We start from the raw sequence: 16,410 nt of genomic DNA on the forward strand, positions 1-16,410 counted from the left end.
AAGACACTTCTTGTTACTAGATTTATATAAAGATATATAAACAAATGGACAAAATCATTCCCAAGTGATGCTCAGAAGGGATAGGAAAATGAGGATTGCTTAAGCAGCTGAGGAAAAAATGCACTGAGTTACTCTCAAGTTATCCTTTTGATTCCACGTCATTGGAGCACTGAGAATATTATGTACTCTGTGCTACATATTAAGTGACCTATGGGCGTATCTGTATAGTAGCGCATGCAGCTATGAATACTGTGGCATCTTATATGTACTCTGTAAGGGCCTAACCTCAGGAAATTGAATGGGGACTGAAGAGAAACATCAAATTTGATTATAGAATATATACAGACATTCACTGTTAAAGAATGTAAGAAAAGACAATTGATTGTTTTTTAAAAATGTGGTATTCTCACCAGGTAGCACAACTTCAAGATTTTAAAAATGCTTAACAATTTTTTCAGCTATTGTGGGTGCTGAAATGGAGAAAAATGCATGCTGTCTTTTCCCATATTGTCCTTATGGATCCTTATCTTTTTAACAGCAACATCTTTTCCCATGCATTTTTAAGTCTTTTCCCCATTTTATTTTATTTCTTAACTAATGGTGACCTTTAAATAACTGTTGTGGTTTTTTTCTTGAAGTTACAGAGCATGACATAAATTTACTAGTTAGTGATCACTTCCAAAAACTAATGTCAAGTATTTGGTATTTCATTTCATCTCTTCTGGTGGAAATTTTTCTAAAATACTTGCCTTGTCACTAACTGTGGCATATCTTCATTACTACTGTCAGGCACAGAAATGCAGAATCACAAACATGCAAGAAAAGCTTTGCTAGAAGAGAATTAGATCAAGTGAAAGAGACTGAGCTGGAACAATGATATCATCCCTGAGATACAGGGTGGGGAGAAAAAGATTTTGCCTGGACTGCTTTTGAATCACACTTGAGTAAAGCATTAAATTGTTTTTACCATTGTAAAATGAGCTGATTTTCAGGCTCATTTTTGTTTTATTCTCTTTTGATATTACTTATCTGTGGCTTAAAAAGAAAATTAAAATATGTTTGTTTTTCAAACATTTACAAATAAATACAATTGTTACAATGAGAAATAGTCGGTCCAAGGAGTGAAAGGCTGTGCTGCTGGCTTGCTCTCTGCTCTGAAGGTTTTGTGAGCTATGTAGGTACACATTGCCTAGTTCTGTAATTCTGAATCCTTTTCCCCCAAAAAACAGTCTCTTAAGCATTTTCAGTTGAACTCATCCTGTGTGCTTTCTGACATCTTTCTTGTAAAATGCATCTCTTCATCAGCTGTAAGCTGTCACCATCTTTTATATGGATGAGGTGTCAGGAACTGTTTCAAAGCAAGAGAAAGTGTGTGCCCATTTCAACCCTGTATACTAAGAAAGAATGCAGTGCTATCTTAGAGGAAAGCTGGTGAGAATAACAGGAGCTGCAACTGCTATCAAATCTGCAAGACAGAAAACGATCTGGATACCACTCACAATTTTCTCATGCAGGTCATATCTAGTGAAATCTGTGGCTGTAAGTTGCTGTGAAAATATTTTAAAGGGATTCTTCAGATGATAGAGTATTGATCATGACATAGTGGCTGCCAGAATTCAGGCACATCTCTGATTTCAGAGTATGACATGCATATGTTCTAGTTTTAATTTACTTGGGTGAAAAATAAGACAAAATTATTTCTCTCCTGTTAATTCCTTCAAAATTGTTAAAACCTGTCAGTAATTGTCTAAGAAAAATGTTCTCAAAGTAACTAGTTCCCCAACTTCCAGGGTGCACTGATCTCAAACTCTGTAGTCCACAGATCTGCAATGAAAGTAAATGTTCTAAATACAGAGATACAGACAGAAAAATATGCAATTAGGACTTCTGTCTGTAATCATGATAGTCAGCTGAACACGTGTGATTTTTTACCATCCTTGAAACTGTGCAGTATCATCTTCCCCAAGAGCATTGCCAGCCATAAAAAAGGGTTAATACTACTTTTGAACTGCATTAACTATTGTCTGGATTTTTCACTTGGAACTTTCTAGCATACTCGGCATTAAGTAAGGTCAAAACAATAATAATGAGCAATTAATAAATCTGCCAAGTTTTGAGCCTGAGTTTACTATAAGATAGATCCTTGGATACATCTCCAGTCCCTTCAAACTTTCTTATACAATTAATGAAGAGCCTACAAAGTGTGCATCATCCTGATTGATAGAAAACTAATCAGTGAGGGATGGGCTGTGCCATAGATCCTTCTATACTTCTTGTTTGTTTTTTTTTCATTTGGCATTCCCAACTTTTGATAACTGGATCTATTTGACTATTGCAGGCTCTCAGAGCAGCATCTCAATACTTATTTGATTTATGAAGCCAAATTTCATGCTAGCAATGCCCTGCAGCATTTTATTGCTCTCAGTAAATAACTCTAGTTTTATTTCTCTTAAAAGAGAACACAGCTAATGCCATTTTTTGTCTATCTGGTACTCCCTGTAGTAACTTTTAACCCATTTGCCCCAACTCTGTAGTTGTTTGTCGTTTTCTGCTGTTTGCTGATTGATCAGTATGTAAGAACAGATGGTTCTGTAGAAAGCCAGAGCATGTTACTCTTCGTCCAGGTAAAATCAAGAAACACCAGGGGAACCTCAGTTACTGCTTATCAGTTATTAAGATGAAGAGGTGCTAGTGTGCAGTCTTGCTCATTGTAGACTACATGAGAGGTGGTTTTAAAAAAAAAGGGGGTGGAGGAGGAATGAACACCAGTGTTATTCCAGGGAACAGTTCCAGCAAAACAGAACACTAATGCATAGAGACTAGGTTTTCATAGACCACGTATTTTTTTTCTAAAAAAAAAGTTTGAGCAAATCTGATCATTACAAAATCTGAATGAAGAAGATTTCTGTGCATGGGATAGATAGTTTATCACCAGATTCCAGCATAGCTCTAGCTGCATGGCTCTGATTACAGGGTTGATCTTCATCTATGTCACGATATTTGCAGAAACGGAGATAAGGTGTCACACAGGAAGTAAGGTGTAGCTTCCAAATATTTCTAGCCAGATTTTCTTAAGTAAATGTCAGTGGCTTTAAAATGCCACACAGTGACAGTGCAAGATCATCATGTTATAAAGCATGTCATTTATGTGCACTTAAAAAGAGTCCTGCAGCATTGTTTTTTCTTATTATAAATTGCTTACCCAGAGAGGAAATAGGGCTAATCCATTTGCACACAGTTATTTATACCCCTCTATAAGATGTGTAGAATCACAGCTGGAAAAAGAATTGGCATTATGCAACTCCTAGGTGGGTGCACTAAATTATTAATATAATGTACAAGTCAGGGAAAGAGCCTCCTAATAAAAGTATATAAAATTTATCTGCTAAAATGCGAACATCTGCAGAGAAGCACAATTTAAATTTTAATATTCAAGATTCCAAAGTTTCTGGTAATTGTTACTGTTTTTGCTAGAAACAGTATCCAAGCTTGACCCCTGGATTCTGCCATCACAATCATAGCTTGGGATGACTAGGAATAACAAGCTGGACACAGAAGTAAAATTTTAGTTTTGTGCTTTGATGCACAAACTTGTGGACTCAAGGTAATCCCTGAACAGATACTAGAGAGTAAGGAGATATCTACATGAGTTCTGCTCATTACAGCTCTTAAAGAAATCTTTATTTTAATTAAGCATCTATGAATAAGCCTTCTGCAAATGTTTTACCCTACAGAGTGTAAGCTGACTTCTTTTTCTGATTTTTCTATGGATCTTTTTCCATAGAAGAGATCTTGCTCTTAACAGAAGAGCAAGATCTTAATAATTAAGATTTATTTTATGAGAGAAATTTTTCCTTTCCACAGACCTCTTTTCCTAATTTCTTTGATATACAACAAGGAGAAAAAGCAAGAACAAAAGAAAAGTAATTTTAAAGGGATGGCTAAGAAGTAATGAATTATAAATGCAAATGACGTTGCTTAAAAATCTTTATAGGAGTTAGTTTAACTAACTAACTAAGTAAAGTATTTAATGGCAATTCAGCTACAGAGCTATGACTATAAACTTGAAACTGTTCTAATTGAATTGGGGGAGAGGTTTGGCCATGGAAAAAGATGAGTTATGATAAATGCAAAATCCGTATGAAGGTAGTTATCTGATGAGGTAGAGCAGAGCTCTTAAGGAAGCAATGCCATTCGTGATCCTCAGCCCTGTCCCCAGCAGGAACTGCTTTGTGTCTAACACAGCCTTTGTCCCTTTAGGACCTTCAGGGGTATGAAAGAAAGAGCCAGATACACAAATTATGAGTGTCTTCCCCATTTTAGCTCCTGGTTGATGCTGAAAGTAATGGTGTTTCCTTTTGCAAGCTCTTGATTAAAATTACTGTCAGTAGTCCTCGTTCCTTTTAATGGGAGGATGTTCAAGAACTTATGTCCATTTGCTGCAAAGTCAGAGAAGCATATTATTTTACATAGACCAAACCTTGCTGGCCATTGAGTCTGCTTTTGACCAGTGGTCCTTCCCAAACACGGACTTGTTTATTCTATGAGAGAAGAGACCTGAATGAAACAATCCCCCACTGTGCACAGGTCTCTGCTCTTATAGTGCCCAGAGAAATTTCAGAGCATCTGCAGTAAGTGAAAGCTGCCACCTGCAGTCCTAAATTGTGCCAGGGCTCAGGCACTGAGATTTCAGTACCTGCAGAAAGCCTTCAGGCCTGGATTGCATCCTGGAGGTGGCAGAGGCTGTTCAGATGCAGCAGCTCTGCTGCTGAAGGGCAGGAGCATGGAAGAAAAGCAGGAATGGCTCTGTTGTTGTCCGTGCCAAGGGCATGGGCATTTTCCTCATCTACAGCCTCCCAGTCTCTCCTGAGTTGGAAGGTGTATCTACCTGGAAACCACTTCCAGCCTCCTGGTTTCTCTGAATGCTTTCCTAGTTTCCACTGCTTGCCCTGTCTGGCCTTCACTACTCTTTGCAACTGATTACTACTGATTGTGGTTGGCAAAGTTGGTGTGACTGCATTAAAAAATGAAGAGAAATAATCTGACAACAGCATTTCAAAATCTAAAATAGTGTTAAAGTTTAAAACATTCATAAAAGTGTCTGTTTAACTGTGGATAAATCAGTTTACAATAGTTTATGCTTGCCCCTGAATGCATAGATATGAATCCATTGATACATAGGTTTCTGTTTTTATGATTTTTGTTATAAATCTAAGATTTTTGACACAAAACATGAGGTTGGGAGCTAGGAGTTTTAGAAGGATGATCCAGTAAGCCAACAGTTAAAAACAATGTTGTTTTGGCACAGAAAAGGCAAGTGAAGTTTGTCTGTGTGACGATGTTGGCAAACTGACCGTGAAAGCAAAAGGTGCTTTTTATTTACTTTTTTTTTTAGTATTTTGATTACTGATTTTTTGTTGTTGTTTTCCAAACATGAATCCTATTACTTTGGCATTCTTTACTGTATCAGTTTTTTAAATCAAGAATTCCTGCAAGAAAAATTGCAACAGATATGAAGCACTGATGATGGACCTTGCTGATGGCTAAGGTGAAAAACGGGAATATTTTGCACTGGAAATTATGCAATGTTGAGAACAGTATTATTCAACTTATCTATCCAAGAACAAAATACAATTTTAGATACTAAATTGATGTAATGTGAATATGAGCCAGCAGAGTGCCCTTGTGGCTCAGAAGGCAAATGGTATCCCGGGCTCCATCAAAAGAGGGGTGGCCAGCAGGGACAGAGAGGTGATTGTTCCCCTCCACTCTGCTCTTGAGGCCCCATCTGGAATACTGCGTCCAAGTGTGGAGCCCCCAGTACAAGAAAGACAGGGAGCTGTTGGAGAGGGTCCAGAGGAGGGCCACGAAGATGATCAGGGGACTGGAGCACCTCCCCTATGAGGACAGGCTGAAGGAGCTGGGCTTGTTCAGCCTGGAGAAAAGAAGGCTGCGGGGTGACCTCATTGCAGCCTTTTAGGACCTAAAGGGAGCCTACAAAGAGGAGGGGAATCAACTCTTTGAAAGTGAGTGAGAGCAGGACAAGGGGAAATGGTTTTAAGTTGAGGGAAGGGAGATTTAGGTTGGACGTCAGGGGGAAATTCGTTACGGAGAGAGCGGTGAGGTGCTGGAACAGCTGCCCAGGGAGGCTGTGGATGCCCCGTCCCTGGAGGTGTTCAAGGCCAAATTGGATGGGGCCCTGGGCAGTCTGGTCTAGCATTAGGTGGAATGGTTGGTGGCCCTGCGTGTGGCAGGGGGGTTGGAGATTCATGATCCTGGAGGTCCCTTCCAACCCTGGCAATTCTGTGATTCTGTGAATAGTACTTCACTAATAACGCTTAACAAGTAAGACTTACATGGCAAAGCACCAAAACAGTGCATGATGTTTATTCTTCTAAGGATTGCCTTTGTTTTCAGGTGAGTGTTGGCTTACCAATACTTAATAACAGTTTCCTGTGGAACCAAATCCTTATTAAATACTTATGATAATGCTACAGAAGTAAAAGTGGATTCAAGAGAAACAGCATAACTATTTTCCAAAGTCGAACTATTTAAATAATGAACTTTTCATCTGCTAGATGATAAATACATCCCTGTTCCATTGGGCAGCATTTCAAAGTACTCGAATCTGCACCTGATTACATCAAAATAAGTCTCATCCTTCGTAAGCACTTTTCATCTTCGCTGTTGTGTGACTCAGAACTAACTAGGTAATAGTCTGTTACTGCAGTACTCTTGTATTATGACTGTTTTTGGTTTATAAATTAATCGTTCAATCTTTTAAAATTCATTATAAATTTTTATAATTTTATAACCATGTTAATTACTGCCACTGAAGGATGTCAGTGATTAACTGTATTTCTCCCAAATACGTATTACAGTGATGAATACTTTTATTACAGTATGTCAAACTTATCTGAATTAAAAGCTCACTAAAAGTAAATTATAGGATGCAAGACAGTAATCTAATCTAATTATTCTTATTGCACAATAAATGAAGACAGCAAAAACTTCACTGTTGAGTCCTAATGGAAATGGTTAATTGAACAAAGTTTATGAACCTACTGTTGTTCAAAACATACCTCACTGACTAAAACTGCAGAAAAGTACACAAAATTCCTACTGGTTTTTCCAATGAAACCATACTAACCAAGAAATCTTTTAAAATAAGGAAGAAAGCCAGTGAACTTCTGCAGTAACTTCAAGTTCAAAGTTGTACTGGATTATAGACCCAGCATACTCAGTCCTTGTTCATGCCAACAATTGTCTTTATTTGCCTTAGCAAATGTATCTAGGTGAAGACAGATGTAGTTGTTAATGAAAAGCTATTGTGTATAGTATATACTAACAATTTCAAAATTAACCTTTTTTCCCAATGAATTGAAGTACCACAGTCAATGCTTAATGAAATATTTCATTTTTCTTGCTGTTATATCTTTCCTAAATAAACTCAGAAGCTCTCACTATTAGGTTGGATATTGAAGGAATTTAATTACTCTTTGGTGTTTCAAGAAGGTTCTCAAAAATCAGCATCATGAATCTGAATTAAAATCTGAATGTAAGTTACTAACATTTTTATATTAATAACTATGAGGCTAAACAACCATTCAAAACAGATTAAACATCACTGTCTTTAACAGTGAGTGAGCGGATTGCAAAAGGAATGAATTTAAAGATACACTTCTGTGGAAAGTTCTATGGGAAATTGTGTTTCCAGCATGGGAGGTTTGGAGCTGTAATATTTATCACGGTCACTGTAGTTTCATTGATTTTTTAAAAATCTATTAAAAAATAACACAAATTCTATCATCAATTTGCTAATGCTTTGAAGTTCTACTGGATACCATAATATCAGTTGATGATGTCAGTATCTAGAACTTAATTTCAAGTGGTTTAAAAAGTGGTCTCAAGACGGTTGTGACAAAGGAGCATGCTGTTTTTAACCTCAATCAGCAACTACGTTTAAAAAAAAAAAAAACAAAACAGTATTTGTTTTGACATGGCTTAAGATAGTGCTGTGCCTTTTTCTTAGATTATTACATTTGTAAATTATGTAATTTAAAAGTCAAATTTTTCCTTGTCCAAAATGTAACAGTAAGTAGTCTTCTTCCAGGGCTAATCTGAGCCTACTGGCTTTTAGGTCAGCAACTATCTAAAGTATCCAACTTTTTTTTTTTGGAACAGTGTTAAGGTGCTTCCTGGGTAGGTTATGAATCGGTAAAATTAATTTTTGCATACTAATGAAAACTAAGGCTTCAAATGGAAACAAATTCCCCATGCTTATTGACTACAGTTCCTTTCCTTTGCCACAGCATTGTAGTTTCTTGTGAACTAAGTATATTGTTCAATTAATGGCCATGTTATTCTCCCTCATTCTTTACTGTCTCAGAACACTCCATCAGCAGTACTTCTTCACTTCTCTTTTGGTCACAGTGCTTTTTCTTGGCTGGAAACTTAGTGTTCTCCATCTCTTCTCTCATAAGACATGGCTGGAGCCTTGTCTCTAGAGGTCAGCTTTTCTACCTGTACTTCATCCTTCTAAGTGAGGTGGTAACAGTCAATTAATACTTATGTAGAATTAGTCCAGTTCCTCTGGGCTGGACCTGTGTATATAATGAGGTCTAAAAAAGCATTTTACTGTAATCAAGCAACCTAGATAGCAATGAGGCAAAGCATGAAGTTATCTGCTCAGTCCTTTGCATTTTGCATCCATTCATTGGAGCAACTTTTTTAATACTGTTTTGAAGCCCCTATTAACAGAAGTCTGTTATTACGTAATACCTGCACATTGTCTACTTCTTCATAACTAGACAAGTAAGTAAATTAGTTTGTATTTTATGTACTCCAAGAGCTCTGCATTTCAAAGATAGTAGTTCACCAGTTTCTCAGTAAGCCTGCATGCTTATTTCCAGGGAGCAAAAGCAGGAATTATGCCTAGACAATGCAGTAGTGAACCATAAACTTGTCTATATCATTTTATGTTTAAATTTTTATGTTAATTAGTTTGCCAAAGAGCTCTGCAGTAAACAACAAGAAAAGTATATTCACAAAGGATGAAAAAGACTGCAAAAAAAACTCTTGCAAATTCTGACTGCATTTTCACAGTGTCAAATTAGTGATGGTTTCACAGGAAAACAGAGGCTGAGCTTCATATTATAGCCATGGGAAATACAAAGGATCACACGATACAAAATGTTTATTCCAATATGTGAGAACTTCGGAAAATACTCGCCTCTTTATATTCTAACTGTCCAGTGCAAACAAAGAAAGAAAAAATAGAATAAAATTACCTTATCAGGCATCAGTTATAGAAACATCTTAGCTTTGTTTTCAGCATTAGCATTTGTAATGAGCAAGCGTCCAGAACTGACAACCAAATACAGCAGCAAACACAGTATTCCCTTGCATATATTTAAGAAGAGGAAAAGTTGTTTTAATCATGTGTGCTGCAAATCCTTGGCTAGTATTAAAATGGGCTATTTTGATATAGTGCAACATTTTGTGTTAAATTCAAAATGAAGAAATAACCTATATATGTCAAGCTGACTAAAAGCTAGCATTTCACCTTGAAAATTTCACCTTAGTCTCAAACTGACTTCCCTTTAAAGTCAGCTCAATCTCTGGATTCTGCATGAATGCTTTAAATATCTTAGTGCAAGGTAGTAACTGAGCTTTTACTGATCATTAGGAAAAGTGATCGTGGACAGCTCTAACATAAGTGTTTCTTTCTGCCATCATAAAATATGAATCAGAAATAATATCAGCAATCATCTTCCAGAAATAAGCATGTAGCTAGAAAGGCTCCTAAATCCCGATGCACTGGTTTTATAATCCAAAGTTTAATAAATTGCTGACCTCTAACACAGTAAGTAGGAAAAAAAAAAAATCTTGAATACTGTTGCTCTGTTAAGATCTGTGAAAGTTAAATAGAGATGAACAAAACTGATCTCAAATTCTGTAGAAATATTTGCTTTTGGTTTTGTTTTTGATATAACTCTCAAATGCTTTTTTAAAAATTGTATTTAATATGTGGTAATTCTAGGTAGGTAACTGCTGCTTGTTTACAACACACTGTTCCATTCTAAGGTGTTCAAATGATGTAAAATAATAGAAAAGTAATCCTAAATAAAGCACATTTTCAGGAGAAAATTATAGCAACTTACAACCACTAAGGACAAAGCAGCCTTCACTAATAAGGTTGAGGTTGTCTGGATTTACCTGGGCACAGAAAAGAAAATCTCTGTTTTTCCAGGATCCCAGTATGGCTTTTCTTTTCTGAGTTCCAGAAAAGAAAAGACAGGAAACTCAAACTATACTTGCTCAGACTGGAAGGTGCTGAAAATAAATTTTACTTTGGCCTTCCATTGCACTATTGCTTTTGGCAAATAGCTGTGCTTATAAACCTTTGCTCTCTGGTGATAAACAGTCCAAAGACAAAAACACACTCATTTTCAATGTCAGAGATCAAGCAAAGTTTGTCATTTTGACATAGCATCCCTTTGCAGGGGGCGAAGAGACACCTCCAGTGTGGGATGGCAGCACCAGCAAGATGTTTTTTCAAGAGGGCAGTAGAGAAAATGAATATTTATTGGAACATTTTAATAATGTTGGGCCTTCAGCATTTTGTCTTCAATATTGTGAAAGATGCAATATGGAGATGGTACATACTGCCTAGGAGATTACTCCTGCCCTCTTCATATCTACAGACCAATGTGAAAAGTACATTAGTATCAAATTTTTATGTTTCAATTTGAGATAGCTAGTAGGTAGAAAGTGGTAACTTAGCAAAGAGAACTTGAAATATATATATCAAAGTGTCTGATGCTATAAGTTTGTAGTACTTCATTTTCTCTGTGTAAGTAAAGATCTGGAATAGAAGTTCAGTGAAAGCTGTACTTCAGCTTTGCTAATTTACTTCTAAAAATACCCCAAGAAGTCACTTTTCCAGCACTAGAAGTAGGTAATGCTGAATTGAGAAAGTTTTTATAAGCAATATCTGCATTCTTACAGTGCCTCAGAACTCTGCCGTAAAATTTCATATTGCTAAGATAGTGGGCTAAGGAAATTTTTCTAAATAATTCTTCATTCTAAAGCCTTTTCCAGCACTGTGATGCACGTGCACTCAACACACTTTAATCACATTTGATGTACAGACCAATTCAACAAGGTCTTCTAGTCACATTTTTGATGAATTTATCAGGCAACGTAGTGGCGAAAAAAAAAAAAAAAAACAAAAACAAAGCTACCAAGCAAATGTATGCAATATTAATTAAAGAATGCAAAAAAATTGACTGACTTCATCCATAAATTTGACTGAAGACTGAAACAGCTACCATCTTTGCTGCTTTTTTTCCCAAGGTTTCCATTCATAGCAGGAATGCCTGAACTGCTTCCGAAGCAGTCCTAAGACTGGCTCCTTTTCACCACCTAGGGGTGTTAAGATGGCTCCAATATACCAGTAGGGATTCTAAGTGGTAAACTGCAGTGAAGCAAGAGCGTCATATTTAATGGGTGCTAAAGGGACACATTCTGAGATTGATATGGTATGGATGACTGGTGCCATGAGTCAAGGTCCTAAGGTACCATTACACTTATCTTCTTTGCTTCTTTGGTGTTGTAATTATGCCCATCTTAGTGGAAAGACACATGTGCAAGAGTTTATAGAACAAATGCTTAAATCTTAATTAAAAATATAATTAACTTAAAGAGTTTAAATACTCACTGTAGTATGTCATATATTGCAGTATAGAAAGTTTTAAGCAAAACCTCAGTATGAAGATTACAAAATTCCAGATGCAATCAATACAGTAGGTATTTACTTTCTGGCTCCCTTCCTTAACTGAGATTCTGAATATACATTCCATATATGACAGAAACTAAGGGTTTTAAGGGACATTAGCATTTGGCATCTTCCTGCTTGAAAACACAATCACAGGAAGGATCAGAAGAGATTGGCAAAGAACAAATACACAGAGCAAAGAGAGAGAGGAAAGAGAGCATATCTTCCTCAAACCACAGGAGCAAAAAGCAGTTAGAGCACCTTTGATTGGGAGAGAAGCATAAGTTCCTCATAAGAAACTGTGCTTTTATGCAACTAAGGGATGCAATGCTGTGGTATGCATGTATTTCCCCTTCAGTAGTGTAGAGCTGCACATGCCCAGGAAGTACTTTGCTTTGAGTAGTGCAGACAGATTAGATGTCAGACTTCACTATATATGGAATCTTTATGAGAGGTCACAGCTTTAATTCTCTCCTGTTGTCCTGTAACCATGTGCGTAAGAAATCACCATGAGCCTTTACCACAAAACAAATGCCAGGAGTGCACCTAGCACATGAATCTTCTCTTTCTCTTCCTGTTCTTACGATGTTCACCCAAAAAGAAGGGAGCAATAAAATCTCTCAATAACAGCACTGTCTGCTCTGAACAAAACTAATTCTTTGTCCAAATATAAGCAAATTTTCTGCTTCCTCCATTTATAGAAAGATAAGGAAAAATATAATACTACAGTTTAAATGTTTCAGAACCCAAATACCAATGCAGGAAAAAGTACACATACAGCAGAATGCTCCACTATATTGCTCTACAGCACAGAATAAAGCCATTTGCTGTCTAATGACCCATTCCTTCCTGAATGATCCTCTTTAAATGAACTTGAAATTGTAAACATGTAATCTGTAACTTCTGTGTATCTGTACATATATATAATATAGAAGGATACAATATACATAAACATATGCAAATTAAAATTATAGTCAAACTGTTCATAATGGAACACATCAAAGCACAACAAAGATCTGCACTATAGAATAATAGAAGACTGAGAAATAAGTGCCTAGGGTTCTAGAAGCCCTTGAAATGTTACCATATTTTCCTTTGAAGCTCCAAGGTGTAGTTTTACTTTATCTTCAACAAATAAATAATAGCAAATACAAAACAAAAATATTATTTAAAACCTAATAGTTTTCCTCTCAAATTTCCATTAGAGAAAAAAAATGAGGAAATTGAAAACTACATACAACTTTATGCTCTTCAGGAATGTATTTAACTATTTTACTAGTGGCAATGATAATGAGATGACCAGTATGTGATACCCCAATGGGACCACTTTCTTTCTGGGTGTTACAGATGTCTGATACATCTCGTTAAATCTTGCTGTAAGCTTAGCCATTTTTATTTTAGTATTAAAAAAACACAGAATAAGGAATAGGTTGATGAGCTTAATAAAAACATCAGTTAGAAAAAGACAAAGATTCAAAACAGTCAACCAAGGCAACAAGGTGAAAAACAAAGACTAACTCATTTTTTTCCCATCAAAATAGTCTTCTGTAAGCACTGCACTTTTTGCACCAGGAAATCTAAATATTTCTAATTCCGAGATAAACTATTTCTAATTTGCCAGAACCTGTGTACTGCATATTCACATTTGACATCCACCAATATCATTTCATAATAATCATTTTAGTGCAAGCATTCCAGATACTAATGTAGTTATAATGCAACTTACGTAAATTATTTGGAGGAGGTCTTGTCTCCATGTTTTCATAATGTTGCACGTGTACTACAATGTTGAGATCTCTTTCCATATGATCTGTTGTACAAGGACCTTGTGGTCGCATCACATCAGCAAGAGCCCTGAAAAACAAACAAAATTTCAGAATAAACCTGTTGCAAAATCTCTTTGTTTGCAATATAGTCCAGGTGCGTTGTTTCTGTTTGGGATAGTCTATTGTAATGTCTACTGGAGAAACAATTCCTATTCACAGCAAAATCAGGGACTCAAATTCATCATGAGACTTCACTAAGACTCAGTTCTTCAGCTGTCTTTGCTCTATGGAAACACGATTTAAGCTTGCTGAGACTTGCAGAGTTCATCCATTCCTGTGCTCGACGACAGTGCCTTTGCAGTCAAACTGAGCAGGTCTGTCAGAGTCAACTCTTAAACACGCAGCTGCACAGAGCACCACACAGTGCAGTGGCCTCAACCATTTTCAATGAAAAACGTTACCAAAGGTGAACGGTTTTGATTTTCTTGTAGCAATCCAGTAGGCACGGCACCATCCACAATCAGGGATTTAAGCTTTCTCCATTCAGAAAGGCAGCTGAAAACATCTTTTCTCACTTCTATAAGAGTGACCTCATCATTACAAGAGAGCAAAGCTGGCATGGTAACATCACTGGAAAAAGGATGAAAGCTTTACAGTAGCAGAGAGCAAGCAGGAGGAGTCCTCACAGTATGGCCAGGCCCAACCTGAAGCTGGTCGTGGGGGTTTTTCTGCAGCACTGCAGGCAGTAATTTTGTGTGACACAGTGGCTCATCCCACATTTGCATAGTTTTTATGGACTGGCTCCACTGTCAAACAACCTGCCCAGTGTGACTCACGTAGGTAAGAATGCACACATGTACCTGCTATGTTTTAAGTTTTGAAAATCTCAGCACGGCAATATCTCCCTCTCTGACTCTGGGCCAAGGAGTTTCACCATTGATTTCACTAGGAGCAGGATTAGCCCCTAGGTATGCATCACATAATAACCTGCTGAACCACTGTGCCCCAAAAATAACCAGCCCACCTGCAGAAACCATTCCTTCTGGCAACAGGAACACTCACTGGGTCTTACCAGTGTCTTTGGAGCTCCATGCAAGTCAGTACATCACTGATCATTATTTGCATCCTCCATTTATCTTACTGGTGTTAATTTTTAGATGCCTTGAGCTACTTTTTGAAGGGAACGAATGCATCTTCCGAGCACTGCGCCTACTTTAGTTTAATTTTCTGCCAGATTATACAGTGTCCCAGGTTTATAAACTAATAAGTAAATAAATATAAACGTTCACTGGTGAAAGTCACAACAAGTATCATCTAGCTCCTGCGCTGTGCTTCCAGTGCATGATGGTTTCTTGATCGAGGAGCACTGTACTTTTAAATATTAAATAGCTGTTTCATTTAAGATACAGAGAGGAATTCTGAGATAAATCATGCTCTCAGATTGCAGGCACATTGATGAATGGTACTGATGTTTCCATCTGTTTAGGGCTAGCATCATGTTATTAAATATTAGTTACAGTGATCAACATGTTACAAAATATTCTCTTAATGCTGTAAAAGGTCAGAAGGTAGTAACAAAATGATTAATAGTATCAGAGCAGTGCCTCCACTTGTAATGGTATTAGAGCAAAGCTTCCATTTGAAGCAATGCTTATACAGCAGAAATTGCAGAGCTGGCCTACATAGCAGAAAAATAAAAAATCACTAGGAGAGATCTCACAAAGGTATGTAGAAAAAGATGCTAAAAGAAAGCACTATATTGCAAAAGACAGTTTAGAATAACAGGAACCAAAACTATCAATATCTAGTCAATTCATGCAATATTTATTTTAAAAAAATGGTTGACATCAAGATGTCAATCATTTTTTTTTTTTTTCCAGAGGCAGATGGACACATTTCTGGGAAAGGAAAGAAGCACCAATCAAAGTTCCTAACTTCATCATGGGAGTTAAAATTGTGTGAATCTATAATACATAGTGTAGCATTTCCCAGCCTCACAAGAACAGGTTTTCTGAAATGTTTTCCTCATTGCCCTTAATATGATGTTGAATATTGTGAACTATAGACTTTAAATGACAACAGATTAACTACTGACTGACTGTGAAAATGCCAGCTGAGTTTTCGACCGCTTTAGTGTGGCTTTTTTTTCAGCCAGGTTTTAAGGAATTAGCTGTGCAAATATGTCAAGGAAAAAGGAACTTCTCGTCAAGTTCTATTTTTAATGATTTTGAATGACACAGCACCTATGTTTGTACTGTATTAGCCAAAGTTATACAGTCTTCCCAGGGCAGAATAGCTCATATAACAAAAGGCTTGTTCTTATCTTCCACTGATGTCAGGGAGAGTTAAAAATGTGTGGCAGCTCATGTTACTGAAGCACAAAGGCAATGCAGTTACCTGCATTTTTTTTCCTAGAGATTTGCCCATATAGAGTTTAGTGCATATGGAGTACAAAGCAGTATCCTTGAACGGATGCTTGCTTCAAAAAATACTGCATAGGCCAACAGACTCTGTGCATTTCTCACCTGAATATCATCATACAAAGTAGGTCCTACTATAAAGTGATATTTATGTGTGGAGGGGCTTTATTCACACCATTGCTATATATATAATGATTTTTTAAGGAAACGTAAAACGTAGTGATATCTAAGTCCTATATATTGATATATTGACATTGTCTGCAGTTTTACAGAAGTGGAAAAACATTACCTAAATATGGCCCAGGGCTATCCAACTGTTGCAAAACTTCATGATTTCTTCTGCCATAAGATTTATCTTTGGGTATATATAATACTATTTTCAGATGTTAGAAAGCACGTGGAGCCAGGCATTTCCCTTATGGTTATAAGCCTGAAGAAGCTGAAA

The 16,410-nt window shown here is 36.8% G+C and overlaps 1 protein-coding gene across 2 annotated transcripts in view; it reads right to left on the bottom strand.

Annotated features, from left to right (window-relative positions):
* SHISA9 (shisa family member 9) overlaps window positions 1–16,410 on the bottom strand; it is a 157,674-nt gene that overhangs the window by 135,091 nt on the left and 6,173 nt on the right. For both annotated transcript variants that reach the window (XM_090151299.1, XM_031606985.2), the window contains exon 3: window positions 13,506–13,633. In XM_090151299.1, the coding sequence (XP_090007425.1) occupies window positions 13,506–13,633 (128 nt within the window). The remainder of the gene's footprint in view (window positions 1–13,505; window positions 13,634–16,410) is intronic.

Source organism: Phasianus colchicus, chromosome 16 (assembly GCF_987193195.1).
Source record: "Phasianus colchicus chromosome 16, bPhaCol1.hap1.1, whole genome shotgun sequence".
Lineage (NCBI taxonomy): Eukaryota > Metazoa > Chordata > Aves > Galliformes > Phasianidae > Phasianus > Phasianus colchicus.